General features: G+C 55.7%; 1 protein-coding gene across 8 annotated transcripts; it reads right to left on the reverse strand.

Annotated features, from left to right (window-relative positions):
* Nucleotides 1-417: 417 nt before the first annotated feature.
* Nucleotides 418-12276, reverse strand: LRRC71 (leucine rich repeat containing 71). 8 transcript variants are annotated; one of them, XM_043453280.1, is made up of 16 exons: nucleotides 11920-12276; nucleotides 8179-8328; nucleotides 7765-7890; nucleotides 7593-7668; nucleotides 7278-7355; nucleotides 5419-5487; nucleotides 5035-5194; nucleotides 4866-4949; nucleotides 4683-4772; nucleotides 3855-4001; nucleotides 3560-3653; nucleotides 3151-3239; nucleotides 1607-1648; nucleotides 1417-1531; nucleotides 946-1067; nucleotides 418-706 (listed from the first exon to the last, which is right to left on the reverse strand). In XM_043453280.1, exons 1-16 carry the CDS (start codon nucleotides 12080-12082, stop codon nucleotides 587-589), a joined length of 1725 nt encoding a protein of 574 aa, XP_043309215.1. In that variant the 5' UTR covers nucleotides 12083-12276; the 3' UTR covers nucleotides 418-586. The 8 variants fall into 8 exon arrangements, with proteins under 8 accessions (XP_043309215.1, XP_043309265.1, XP_043309225.1 ...); XM_043453330.1 differs by having other exon boundaries at nucleotides 1442-1531; nucleotides 11920-12224; XM_043453290.1 differs by having other exon boundaries at nucleotides 1417-1528; nucleotides 11920-12223.
* Nucleotides 12277-13173: the final 897 nt, after the last annotated feature.

Consider the following 13173-nt stretch of genomic DNA (forward strand, 5'->3'; position numbering starts at 1 on the left):
TTCGGCACCCTCTCCAAATAAAGCAGCGTACTAGCTCAGCATGTTTTCACAAGCTGAGCCCTTGCCTCTCCTCCAAACTAGTCCAGAATGGGAAGGGGGTCTGAGAAGGTGGAATGGTGGAGCCTGCACGCCGTGCTTCTGCCCCACCCATTCTTCCCCTCTGCTGTGCCTGTCGGCTACTCTCCCAAGACTTTTCCTTCTGCCTCTTAAGTCCAGAGACACTGCAAACCCTGGCATATCACGTGTCCTCTGGTGGGGTAGGAGGGGTGACTGTAGGCTGGGCCAGCGAGAACTAGGTCCTGAGGAGGTAGGAGAGCAATGCCCCTGGCCGGTCACAACCAGAGGAGCTGAGATCACCCCCCAGCAGAAAAAGCGATTAGGCCATTTCTGGCCATATTAACACACTTTCAACAGGCATAAAGTCCAAATATTCTGAATAGTTCTGGGACAAAGCTTTCAGACAAACTCAAGAAGTACAGCAATAGACTGTTAATGATCTGAGCTTTCCCCAGGGAGGTCCAGCCCACACATGGAAAGGAGGTACTTCCATGGCCTAGGATCTCTGGGAAAAAGCAGGGGGCAGGGGCTACGTGCAAGAAGCCACGGGCTCCTCCTCTTTGTGCTTGGATTTATTGATGGGGTCCCTTGGCAGCATCAGCTCCTGGATCATAGTGTTCGCAGGACATTGTGGGGAGAAGCAGTTTTTCTGAAAGAAGAAAAGGCACGCTGATAGCTAACAAAAGCAATGAAGATGAATCACCCGAGGAAAAATCATCTCCTAGGACAAGGTGGGTTAGGGGCTGGGGGGCACGGAAAAAAAGGCAAAAAGGAGCCTGACTGCCGATCTCACAGGATGAAGGCTGTGTTGTGATAAAAGGACAGGGAAACTAGAGGGCCTGCCTTGAAAATGGAGAGAGCGAGCAGGAGAGATTGAAGGGGACTCACCGCCAGGGACAGCCACAGCAGCCCCACAGGGCCCTTGCACGCGCTCTTAGATTTGGCGAACTGCGCCTGGTACTGCACCACGGTGAGGAAGGCCTCCAGCCCCACCTCTGTGATGCGGTTTCCTGGTGGAAGGAGTAGACGAGGTGGCCTCTGAGCGCCAGCCACCGCCTTGCCGACACCCTACTAGCCCCTTGCTCCTCCAGCTCACTCTCCCGGACTAACACCCAACCTGGTCCTTCACCCCAACTCTCCTTTTTGTCTCACTTCCCTCAGTCTTTCATCTTGCTCCTCTGCTAATTGCCTGACCCAGAGCCCAAACCCGCTCCCGCCCCAAAGCCCCATGCAAGAGGGCCTTCACATGCCACCCAACCACTGGAGAACCAGGTTCTGCTCCATGGAGCGGCATGCAGGCGACCCTGTGGTGCCCTCAGCTAGCCTGCTGAGGGAAGCAGGGGGCACTGGCAGACGTACGGAGAAGATTGAGGTGCAAGAGGACCTTGTTCCCAGGCATGAAAACTTTGCCATCGCGGTGCTCCACAGGCTCCAGGAGAGGGTTGACCATCTCAGTAGCTTCCCCAACCAGCTGCTAAGGCAGAATACTAATTGCAGCAGAGGAGAGGGGAGCTGGTCAACAGGCCATTCATTCATTCATTCAACATACATGTTTTGAGGGCCGGTTATAGTCCAGGCTTTGTCCCGAGTGCTGGAGATACAAAGATAAATTAAGCCCATACCCTCAAGAAGCAGCTCTGTGCGGGGAAGCCAGAGAGTTGAAGCTAATGAAGTATGGTGTTGGAGCTGACAGAGGGAAGCAGAACTGGGGGGGGCCACAGGGGAGGGACAGCTAGCCAGGCTTGGGAGCAGTCTATCCTGGAGGAGATGGCCTGGGAGCTGGTGGTGTGTGGTCCTTATCAGATGGGGGAAAGTGCCAACAGGTGCAGAGGTGTGAAATAGCATTGGCATTCAAGTTCAGTATTTCCTAACGGAGAGCAATGAGGACGAGGGACTGCAGGGAGATGATGCTGAAGGCAGGATGACAGGAAAATGCAATCATCCTGGGAAGAAACAGCAGCCTGGATCAAGGCTGAGGCAGGGACGGAAAACCAGCACTGAGAGGCAACCCTTGCTCACTTTCTCCACCTGACTTCCCCCTTTTGTAAGATCTTATCTTGGGTCCTAGAGAAGACTCCTAAAAGGGGAGGGGCCGGTCCCTGCCTAGGGTGGGGAGGTCTTGGAACACAGGCATACCTCGGAGATGTGGGTACGGTTCCAATAAAGTGGCTTCCCAGTGCATATAAAAGTTATGTTTATATTACAGTTAAATGTGCAATGGCATGTCTTTAAAAAGCAAGGTATATACCTTAATTTTAAAATACTCTTGCTTAAAAAAAAAAAAGGCTAACCATCATCTGAGCCTTCAGAGAATCAGGGTAGTAATATCAAAGATCACTGATGACCATAACAACTGTAATAATAATGAGAAAACTTGAAATACTGAGAGAAGTATTGAAAGGTAGCCCAGAGACACAAAGTGAGCAAGTGCTATTGGGGAAAAAAAAAAAAAGGCACCAAAAGACTTGCTTAATGCAGGGTTGCCACAAGCCTTCAATTTGTTAAAAAAAAAAAAAAAAAAAATGCAGTATCTGAATCGCAGTGAAGCAAAGCACAATGCCCCAATGTATGACTGTGTAAGTGCACATAGCCCTTGGGCAGCTGACTTCACTGTGGGGGGCGGGCGCTACGGAGTCAGCAGCCCAGGAAGGTTTTCAAAGCAAGGGACAAGTTGGTCCACGTTGAAAGAGAAAAGGGAGGCTGCAAGGGCAAAGGGGAGAGGGTCTCAAGGTGCTGCGCACAGGGCGAGGGCAGCACCACGGCTAGGAGAACAGCCTGCCTCCCCGGGGAGCTGCTGGCAGGGCCAAAGAACGGGCTCTCTTCCCTCTGCAACTGCACAAGCCGTGGGTGTGGTGGAGATGAACGCATGGCATTTTGGGAAGCAGACTGAGTTGAGGCAAGGATCAAAAGTGGGGCTCCTAATAGGAGGGGAGGGGGCACTGAGCTCTGACCCCCTGCAAGCCCAGGCTGGGATAGGAAGCAGGCAGGACGGAGTGGCTGCTGCCACAGTACAGGACTGGAGGCTCCATCCCTGGAGGGGCTGGGCGCCTGGACCCCAGGGACGAGCGCCCCACCCCACTTCTCCCAGCCTACCTCAGACTCCATGAGGATGCTGCGCTTCTCTTTGCTCCCAGTCTTGGCCCCCTTTCCCTTGCTTAGTTTCTGCTCAGGGATGGTTACCTCTGGAGTGGGAAGAGGAGCCAGAATGCACAGGGCAGACCTCTGACACCACCGTTTCCCCAGAGAGAAAGGCTGGGGCAAGGAAGGGGTCTCCTCACACTGTGGGTTTGGGTGCAGTAGAAATAGAGCTGGAGGGGGATTCCTCCTCTGAGAGCGGAGCCACAGGGGTCCGGCCCAGGGAAATGGTGTGGAGCGCGGTGAGTGGGGCTGGCTGGGGTTTCCAACAGCACCCACGAGAAGACTAGCTCAGGGCAGGCTCCTCATCCTGCCCGGGGCTCCTTTGTCCACGCCAAGCGACCTGCAGGCGGGTGCCAGCACTTACTCCCCTTGCCTGCCTTTGCGGAGTCTTCTTTCTTAGGGGTTCCTTGTGTAGGTGACTGCCCAGGCCCTGACTTCTCCTCTTTCTTCACCACTTCCTATGGAGGATGTAAGAAGAGAGATGAGAGTCCTACCTCCCTGGGGGATGGGAAGCAGATGTGAGAAGAGGTCGGCACTAGGACCCTGGGCCTGAGATGGACCTTCTAAGGCCTTCCAGCCTCCACCCCACTTGTTTAGCAAGGAAGCTTCCTCCCCTATTCCTCCAGCGCCCAAGACTCTGCTGCCTCCAGCACACCTACCCCCGACTTCTCCTTTTTCTTGCCCAGACCCTTGGGTGTCTTCACTGTCTGCGTCTTGTCCTTCTCCACCAATGCTAAACTGCTGACCCCCATCAGCTGATTCTTGTCACGCTCTGTTTTGGAGTCACCGTGCCGAGAGGTGGAAGGCTGTGCTCACAAATGGGAGGGGATGGAAGAGGAAGAAGCCAGTGCCCCTTCCCTAATGAGGGGTGAGGGGAAACCTTGTGCCTGGGTGGCAGTCAGGCTGGCAGCACCCCCATCCCAGCCTCCCCGCCTAAATGCTACCATCATTTGTTTGGGACGCTTACGGGGCATTTTGGGAAGAAATAGCAGAGGGATCCAGGGATGAGCGTGGGGGTGGGAGGGTGGGGAGGGTAGGAAAGGCATTTCGACTCATAGAGGGAGAAAACTGTAGCTAACATATTTTAAACTAAGTGCCAGGCACTTTTCCAAGTGCATTAGCTGAATCAACTCATTTAATCCTCTCAACAATCCTATGAGGTAGACACAGTTATCCCCATTTTACAGATGAGGAAACTGGGGCCTGAGAGGTTCAGTCACACGCCCAAGGTCCCAAGCTGTTTTGTGAATAAGCCAGATTCCAAGTCCCTGCGGTCTATAAATCTAGTCCTTTCTCTTAACCAACACACACTGCCGTCAGCGGAGTGGCTCTGCGGTTGGAGATCAAACTTTTGTTAGATGTGTGCTGAGGTCGGAGAGAAAAACGGTCACAACACAGGGAGAGAAGACGGATTAGGACAGGACCAGCCGTCTGAAAGCGGCGGACCTGGGAAGCGGTTCTGCTCTCCGGCTCGGGACGCTCCTCACCGATTGCGAGCGCTCCTGCGAACCTTTCTCCAGCAGGAGGCGCCGGCGCTCCACCACCTCGATATGCGTCAGCTCGAAGGGGCGCAGGACCTGAGGCGGGGCGGCACCTCGCCATCAGCTGTCCGGGGAGCGGGGACTGGGAGCAGGGGTCTCTCCCCGGCGCCGCCCATCCCGCACACCCACCTCAGCCAGCTTCAGGGCGCCCTTGTCCTGGATGCGGTTGTGGGCCAGGGACAGCCAGAGCAGGGAGCGATTGAGCCGGAGGCCCTGCGGGGGCGGGGAGGGGCAGTGAGCCAGCCGGCTGGCCCCGGGCGCCGCAGCTCGCGTGGGACCCTGCCCGCTGCGCACGCACATCCGCGATGTAGCCCGCGCCCTCGTCCCCGATGTGGTTGAAGCCCAGGTTGAGCGAGACCAGGGTCCGGTTGCAGCTGTGCAGCGTGGACAGAGCCTGGCCCAGGAGCCGCGCCCCGTGGTCGTCGATGTTGTTGTTCCGCAGAGACAAGTGGGCGATCCTGGGCAACGGGAGGGAGAAGGCGGGTCACGGGAAACCTGGGATCCTGGGCGGTTCCGGTAACCTCGGAAAACTTGCAGGCATGAGGAGGGCCGTTCAGGTCTGAGGGTGGAGGAATTGAGGGTCCTTGGGGAGGTGCTAGAGGGACAAGGCAGAGTGGGAACTAAGGATGACTTGGGGTGGGGGACGAGCCCAGAGAAAGGGCGTGAGGGAAAGGAGTCTCACGTGCTGTCTGCTGCCATGAGCTTGTGGTAGGACTGCTCCGGCAGCGGGTTCCCCTCCAGAGACACCTTCCTGAGGGTGGGGGAGAGCTGAGACCCAGGAGGCACCACTGAGGCCAGGTGAGGGGAGGGGACAAAGAGGGAGGGTGGGGCTCTGGCCAGCAGCTTGGGAACATGCCCCACCCCCCAACTCCCTGACCCAGGAAATTATCTGTGACCCTTCTCCAGACTAGAAATCCAGAAGTGTGCCCTGTGAAGGGGTTACTCTCCAGAGTTAGTGACAGGAGCCTCTAAGATGGTACAGGAGCCTCTCAGATGACCCCAGTGATCCCCACTGCTTGGTATCCAAGCCCCGGTGTAATCCTCTCCCCTTGAGTGTGGCTGGACCTACTGACTCACTTCTAAAGAATAAGCAAAGGGCAAAGCGATGAGAGGTCACTTTCAAGTTTAGGTTACAAAAAGGCTGTGGTTTCCAACTGGGGAGCTCTCTGGTACTAGCTGCTGGGTGGTGAGAGCACCCAGATGACCTAGGGAAAGGCTCACAAGTGGAGGCACTGCAGCCAATCAGCTGCCATGTAAGTGAGCTTGGCTGCCCATGCTCCACCACCACACACCCCCCAAAATGAGGCAACCCCAGCCAACAGCCTTACTGCAACCCCACCGAGACCCTGAGCCAAAGGTGCCGGCTAACCTACACCTGGATTTAACTCACAGAAACTGTGAGATAATAAACGTCTGTTGTTTTAAGCCCCTAGAATTTGCAGTAACTTGCTACACATCAACAGTTACCCAGTACATGACCCCTCCACAGGGCAGTGGCTTCTCCAACAGTATTGACAGGTTGGAGGTCTTTTTCCAAGTCACAACAAACATGGAACTAATGGCTATAAACTTCTCTGTTAAAAAATTTCTCCCATGGGAAAAAAAAAAAATTCTTTCATGCTATCTGCCCAACATTTCAGCCTGGCTCATCTAGCATCTGAACCTAATTGCATTTATTTTTTATTATTTTATTATGTTGACCTGACTTATTTTTACATATTAAGATGAATTCAATAGTTTTTTTTTTTTTTTCCTTGCTGGCTAAATTGTTTCTAATTACCCTGATAGAATGACCAAAGAGCTCCAGCTGAAGGAGACAAAAGCCCTGCCCTCCAGAAGCATCCCTTCCATCTATGGAAGACAAGTGGGGAGGCCAGCCAGTGATGGTGGGAGGGTCTGTAAAGCAGAAGTCAAGGGTGCCCAGGGAGCCTCAATAAAGAGCAGCCAAATTAGCTGTGTTCTTTCTACAACAACCACGCCTGTGGTCGTTACTTCACACTTTGCTCTGACTCCCTCCTACACAGGAATGCCCCTTCCGGTTCCCTGCCTGGCCTCGTCCTATTCCTCCTTCAAGGCTCAGCTTAGTACCGCCTCCTCCAGGCAGCCTTCCATGTCTCCCATAAAACATCCACCACTACAGTCCCCACACTGCCCTGCAATATTCATTGCTATGCCCTTTTCCCTCCCTCACAGGACTGCTAGTTCCTGTAGGAGAAGAACCAGTTCTGGTTCAGCGTCAGAGCCCAGACAGTGAGGAACCAGGGAGAGAGTGGATGGTGGCAGGACTGATGGACAGGAGATGAAATAAGGCCCCAAAGATAGGCTCTTTAGGTGCTGGTGTAGACAGAAAAGGGGACCCCACTGCTTGTCAGATGGGAACTTCAAAACCCCCACTAGCAGCACCCGCTTTCCACAGGGATGCCAGCCCAGGCCACAGGAGCTGGAACTTGTCCCCCTTGTTCCCAAACTGCTCCCTTCCAACCACCCAGCCAGCCTGTCTACCCAGGTCTCCTCCCCGCTTGCCTGTTCCCCTCTGCTGACCTGAGCGTGGATGAGCAGAGAGGCAGGAGGGCGATGAAGGTAGTCAGGGTCTTATCAGTCAGCCCCACCTTCCACAAGCTGGAAACGGTGGGAAGCACGGAATCGCAGCTAGAGCATCACCTCCTTCCCATGTGTCCTCCCCAGCCCTCTTGATACCCCAGCCACACCCTTCCTCATTGCCCGCTCCCCCCACCCAACTCCCCAGGGTCTTCCATGCCGCTTCCGTTCTATCTTCCAGGCCGCTAGGAGCCTGCCGCCCCCACTGGCCTCCTGCCCCTCCCCCAGCCCCGGTCCCCTACCCCCATGTCCCCTCACTTGATGGCCTGCAGCTGGCTGAGGGAGGGCAGACACTTAGAGAAGATACCCAGGATCCGCTCCTCAACCTTCCAACCTGCGGAAGGGAGAGAAGGAAGGCACCTAGGGCCGGAGGGGTACGGTGGGGTGGTGGACGGCGGGTGGGAGGGGCAGTGCGCAGAGGAGGCCTCACCGCGAATGTAGATTTCCTTCACGGACTTGTCCTCGGGCTCCAGCTCCACCTGGATGGTGGGCCGGAAGTACACGTATTTGCTCTCCAGGCTGTTGAGGCTGCAGGACCCCGACAGCCGCTGATCATCTGGAAGGCAGGGAGGGGTGCAAGGAGCCGGGGAAGGAGGGAGAGGACAGAGTCACAGCCCCGGGCCCCACGATCCGGCCAACCTACGGATGCCAGAGAGGGCGGGACAGCCCCCACGGAGAGACAGGAGAGCCCCCGCAACAATCCCCCACACCCGCCTCCCCACTCAGCCCGCTCAGTCACACGCACAATGCCCTGCGTCCCCGCCATTCCACCCGCCGTGCGATGGGAGGCTGGGGATGGACACGGCGGCCCTGGCAGACCACCCTGGCGGCTCCAGTCACTCACCTAATGTGGGCTTTTCCGACGTAGAGGCCGAGGGGGCGAAGGTCAGCTGCGGGCGGGGGCGGGTGACCACTTTGGGGAAGTCCGTGTAGCCCCACCGCGTGCAGAGCTCAGCGAAGTCCACCTCGAGGATGCCGGTGCACTGGTACTCCTCTGCAGGGGCGGGGACGAGAGGGGGCGGGGAGGGCCGAGCCGCGCCGAGCTCGCCGGCTGGAGCCCAAGGCCGCCACCAGAGGGCAGCAGAGCCCAGAGGACGCCTCACCCGGCCCCGCGTCCCCTGCTGCCTGGGATCCGCGCCCAGCGCCGCGTTCCCACGCTCGCTTGCGCGGGGCTTCTGGCCTCGGGGCGGCCAGGAGCCCCTCCATAGAGGCAGACGTCCTTACGGCCATTCTTAGCATGTAAGATGCGTTGTAGAGACCGACACTGAAAACGCTTGACGGGAAAAGTGGGAAATCAAGGCCTGGAAGAAAGGGGACTGACTACAGGGCTTGGAATGTCGACAAGGCGGGTGCCTCTTTTCTGTGCCGGCTCCTCCACCCACCCCGTGGGTCAAGGCCGCTTCCACTCCAGCTCTCCGCTCCCTGCGGCTGGGGGGAGGGGACCTCTGCCTCCCGAGTCCGGCCACCTCCCCTGTTCCTTCCTTGCGAGGACTGCCCAGGGTCACACGAGGAAAGAAGGCCCAGGCCTGATGTGAGAAAAGGAAGGAACCCACAAGGACCTCTCCATCTCCCCACCCCACTTCCCCACCCCTACTCCCACGACCTGACGGGTAGACTGAGGCCAAGCAGGGCAGTAGGCTTTATTTATTTAAGAAACATGGATAGAGCCCCTACTCCTGTCCCACACTGTTCTAAGTGCTTTGGAAATCTTAACTCATTCAGGAGTTGTAGAAATGCAAGCAGATGCCCAGCACTTCCAATCCTGAGGGGTCTGCAGGCCTGAAGTGTCTGTACCCAAAGATGCCTGCTCTTCCCTGCTCCTACATGGGCCTCCCAGCAAGAAGTGGTTCCTTGAGATGGGAAGGGGTGTCCCAGCAAAGGGGAGACTCTGGAGGCAGAGGGTAGGCTTGATGCTGGCCTGCGGGGCAGCCTGGAGACCCCGCAGCAACATCACCCAGGCCACAGGCTGCAGGGGCTGTGCCCAGAGAAGAGAATTCCTGCAGCTGACAGAAGGGATGCTGCCCGCAGGGTGTGGGCCACTGGGAGATTGTGCGCTCAGCCCCTTGTGCAGCTGACTCCTGCATGGGGCCTGCTTTCCCAGGCTCTTCTCTCTGCTGGGAGAACCCCTCCATCCTTCCTCGCTTCACTCACACCATCTTCTCTAAACAGAGACTCTCAAACTTTAACATCTGTCTGTAAGAATCATCAGGAAAGCCTGTTAAGAATTTCCTGAGCCCCATCCCTCCTGGATTCTGATCCCATAGTCTAAACAGAGTCCATGAATTTGCATTTCCAACAAGCTCACTGTGCGTGTCCAACTCTTTGTGACCCCATGGACCGTAGCTCGCTAGGCTCCTCTGTCCATGGGGATTCTCCAGGCAAGAGTACTGGAGTGGGTTGTCATACCCTCCTTCAGGGGATCTTCCTGACCTAGGGATTGAACCCACATCTTCTATGTCTCCTGCTTTGGCAGGTGGATTTTTTACCCACTGAGCCACCCAGGAAGCCCTAACAAGTTCACAGATGATGCCAAAGATGGACCAAGGAGGGCACCTGAGAACCCCGTTCTAGAACAGCATGCCCCCAGTGATGGAAATATTCCACATCTGGGCTTTAGCTAGCAGCCACTCAGTGGGCAGCACAGCCCTGAAAGGGCCTTGCTCCTACTTTCCTCCCCTCTCACACTCCCTCCTCACGCTCACTATGACCTTACCTCATAGCTTCTTGAAGCCACCAGATGGGATTTTCTCTAAATCTGTAAACCTTTCTACATCTGCCTTCACTCGCCACCCTATCTGAGCCCTGCCACAGGGCACCTGCTGAAGCTTCTGTGACCATGTGGCCTTGTCCTGTTATCACTCCCTTTCTGTCTGACCTCTCTGGCTCCTCTGTCAGCTCCTCCTCCTCTAAGGTCCCTGAGGTTGGGTTCTGAGCTCCACTCCCTCCCTCCCCAGGGGAATCTCTTTTATCCCCAGGGTTTAAATGCACCCAAACATCAGCGGCTCCCAATTCACATCTCCAGACCTGACATCATCTCACTGCTCCAGACCCTTCCATCCAGCTGCTCAGCCAACATCAGCCCTTGGAAATCTCTCACATGCTCTTCCTTCATGCATGCCTGTCTCCATGGATGGCCCTTTAACCCATCCCACGTCCAGTACAGAAACATGGAATCATTCTTGCTACTTCCCTCACTTCCCCTGCCCCCACCATCCACTACTTCACCAACTGTTTCTACCATGGAAGTATTTTTCCAAGAAGCCTAACCCAGCTCCCTCATTACCTTCCTCCAGCTACAACTGTCCCTCACCTGGGCTATTAAAATACCTCGTAACTCAAAAAAAAAAAAAAAACAACTCACCTCCCTACCCCCATTCTCTCCCTCTGCTACTCCATTTCCCACACACCAGCCAGAGAGTGTGTGTGTGTGTGTGTGTGTGTGTGTGTGTGACGTAGCTGGGTTCATATCTATAGGAGATTCTAAACTGTCTTGTTTTTCCTTCTAGAAAATGCTCTTTCTCCAGCTCCTATAGCTCCACTCCCACAGCCACCAGCACTGACAAGGAGATGGCACCTGACCAAGGTCTGATATCAGAGCGTTTTCTCCAAGTTGTTTTTCTGTGAGTCCAGAGATCACAAGCTCCTGTCTGTCTTCAGTGCAAAGCTGATGGTTTGAATAAAGAAAGCTTCCAATCAATTCCCCTTTGTGGATAATTAGTTTGGGTTGGGGTTCTATCACTTGCAACATAAAAAGCCACACTCATATGCATACTTTTCCAATGATGTTCGTTTCCTAGAGAATGTAATTTCCATTCCAGCTGGACTGTGTCCATCTCATTCTGTCTCTATCGGACCTGGCTACACAGCAGACATCAAAAAAGTAATTGTTGGAATAAGTGAATATCTATAAAACTCAAAGTCACTCTTGGCAGTGCCCCTGCCTCTTCCCATCACTCCCTAGAACCTCTTCTCTCATACAGATTAGCACATCTTATTCTATTTGTCAGCATCCCAAACCAGTGTGGGTTCTTTAAGATCAAGTTCAATACAAACATCTGCCAAGCTGAGTTGTAGGAACTGTGCTGGGACTGAAACTGTGATTCATATCCCAGGATGGAGGAGGGCACTTGGAATGGGTGTGCAATGTATGTTTGTTGAGTAAACAAGTGAATTTGCAGTTTATAAAAATACTTTCTCACCATCAACTCCATTGTGCCTCCTCACAATAGGCAGGGCAGGACTCCATAGTACAGAGAAGAGACAAGCCTATTAACACGTGAACACCCAATAATGTGACCACTTACAACACTCTTACCACGTGCCAGGAGCTATTTACATTCACATACCGAACTTCCGCAGGTGGAATTCGTTTCCACACAGCACTCCTTAGCACTAGAAATTCTATTATTATTTGCTAGTATGTAGTTGCTAGTATTTGCTAGTATATTATTACTACCTCGCCCGCTAGTGCCTGACCCAACGAAGACGCCCCATCCAATCTGGCTGATCCGAGGGACGAGTGGCTGGTGGGAGTGCGTGGAGCCGAAGCCTAGAGGCCTAACCCCCAACCCTGTCACCAACGTACCAGGGTTTTTGGGCTCCTCCTCGCCCACCGGCGGCAGGACGGTCGCCGGCTTCTCCTTAGCCCCGCGATCCCCCTTCTTGGTCACTGCACCCGATGATTTCTGGATCCCGGGACGCGGGGCCCTGGGTGAGGTCGCGGGTGGTGCGCTTGCCTCGCCCGACATGCCTCTGCCGTCCGCAGCGACTCTGGGGACCCTCAAGGGGGCGAGGACGCAGGACCAGACTCTGTGGGGCTTGCCCTGGAGGTGGCCGAATCAAGGGTCTCTACTTCCGCCTGCACCAGCCGGACCCGCCTGCGGTGGCGTCGCCTCCGCGTCCCTCTCCACGACAACCGCGCGAGGAGGGCCGGCCCGCGGGCAAAGGGCAACCGCGGAGCGCACGCGAGGCCGCCAGGGGGCACCACAGAGTCACTAGCAGGAGGCGGGGCCCGGAGGGCGGAGCCACGAAGGAGGACGCCCGGGAAGGGCGGAGTCAGGGCAGAGCGGGCCCGACTGAGCTGCAGGGGGTCACAGGAGCAGAGCAGCCCCCCGCGGACCCAGTGAGAAAGGAGAAGAACCTGGGCGGGACCGTGGAGGAGGGAGACGAGTGGATCCCGGACTGGACCCGGCCGGACCAAAGGAGGGGTCGGGGCTAGGGCGAGATCAAGGCGGAGAGGTGGGGCTGGGGAGGCGGGCTAGAGACCATCCAAAGCCATCCGCGAAAGTGAGCTCGGGGAAGCCGGGCGTCAGCTCAGTGTATTAGGGATCATGGCTGTCGGAGGAACCTAGGAAAGAGTCCGGGCAGAGACAGATCGTCTCCGGGGTCCGCCCTCCTCTCCTCTAAGGAGAGGGCCCCAGGTGGAAAAGTCCCAGAGAGACCCGCAGAATTGGCGAGTTGGCGTGGCTCTTGATTTGTAATCTCGACCCCATATATTTAGCTTCCTGGAGATCTGGGGACTTAAGTTGATCGACTGAGTTAACGAGGCGGGTCACGCTTCCTAGAAAGTTGGATTCAAAGTCCTCAGGTAGCCTAGCCCCTGCTGGGCCCCCGTCTGAGTATACCCTCTCCCTGTCCCCTCTGCTCTCCTGCCCACTCCATTCCATCCCCCTCCCCCACCCCCACTCCCAGACCTTCCCACCTTTGAGCCTTTGTGCTGTTCCCCTGTAGAGAGTCTACCCTTTGGGAAAGGCTTCGACCTGCCCAGGCTTGTAGCTCTCAGAGCAGCAATTTGCCCATCTATCTTAGCATGTGCCAGTATTTACCATTGGTACCTTTA

Source organism: Cervus canadensis, chromosome 2 (assembly GCF_019320065.1).
Source record: "Cervus canadensis isolate Bull #8, Minnesota chromosome 2, ASM1932006v1, whole genome shotgun sequence".
NCBI classification, from domain to species: domain Eukaryota; kingdom Metazoa; phylum Chordata; class Mammalia; order Artiodactyla; family Cervidae; genus Cervus; species Cervus canadensis.

Coding starts and splice junctions, on each gene's coding strand:
- LRRC71 (XM_043453280.1), bottom strand. CDS start 12,082: ATGTCGGGCGAGGCAAGCGCACCACCCGCGACCTCACCCAGGGCCCCG. Junction 4,950..5,034: donor GCGCGGGCTACATCGCGGAT/GTGCGTGCGCAG, acceptor CCGCCCCCGCAG/GGCCTCCGGCTCAATCGCTC. Junction 3,240..3,559: donor CGCAAAGGCAGGCAAGGGGA/GTAAGTGCTGGC, acceptor TTCCCACTCCAG/AGGTAACCATCCCTGAGCAG.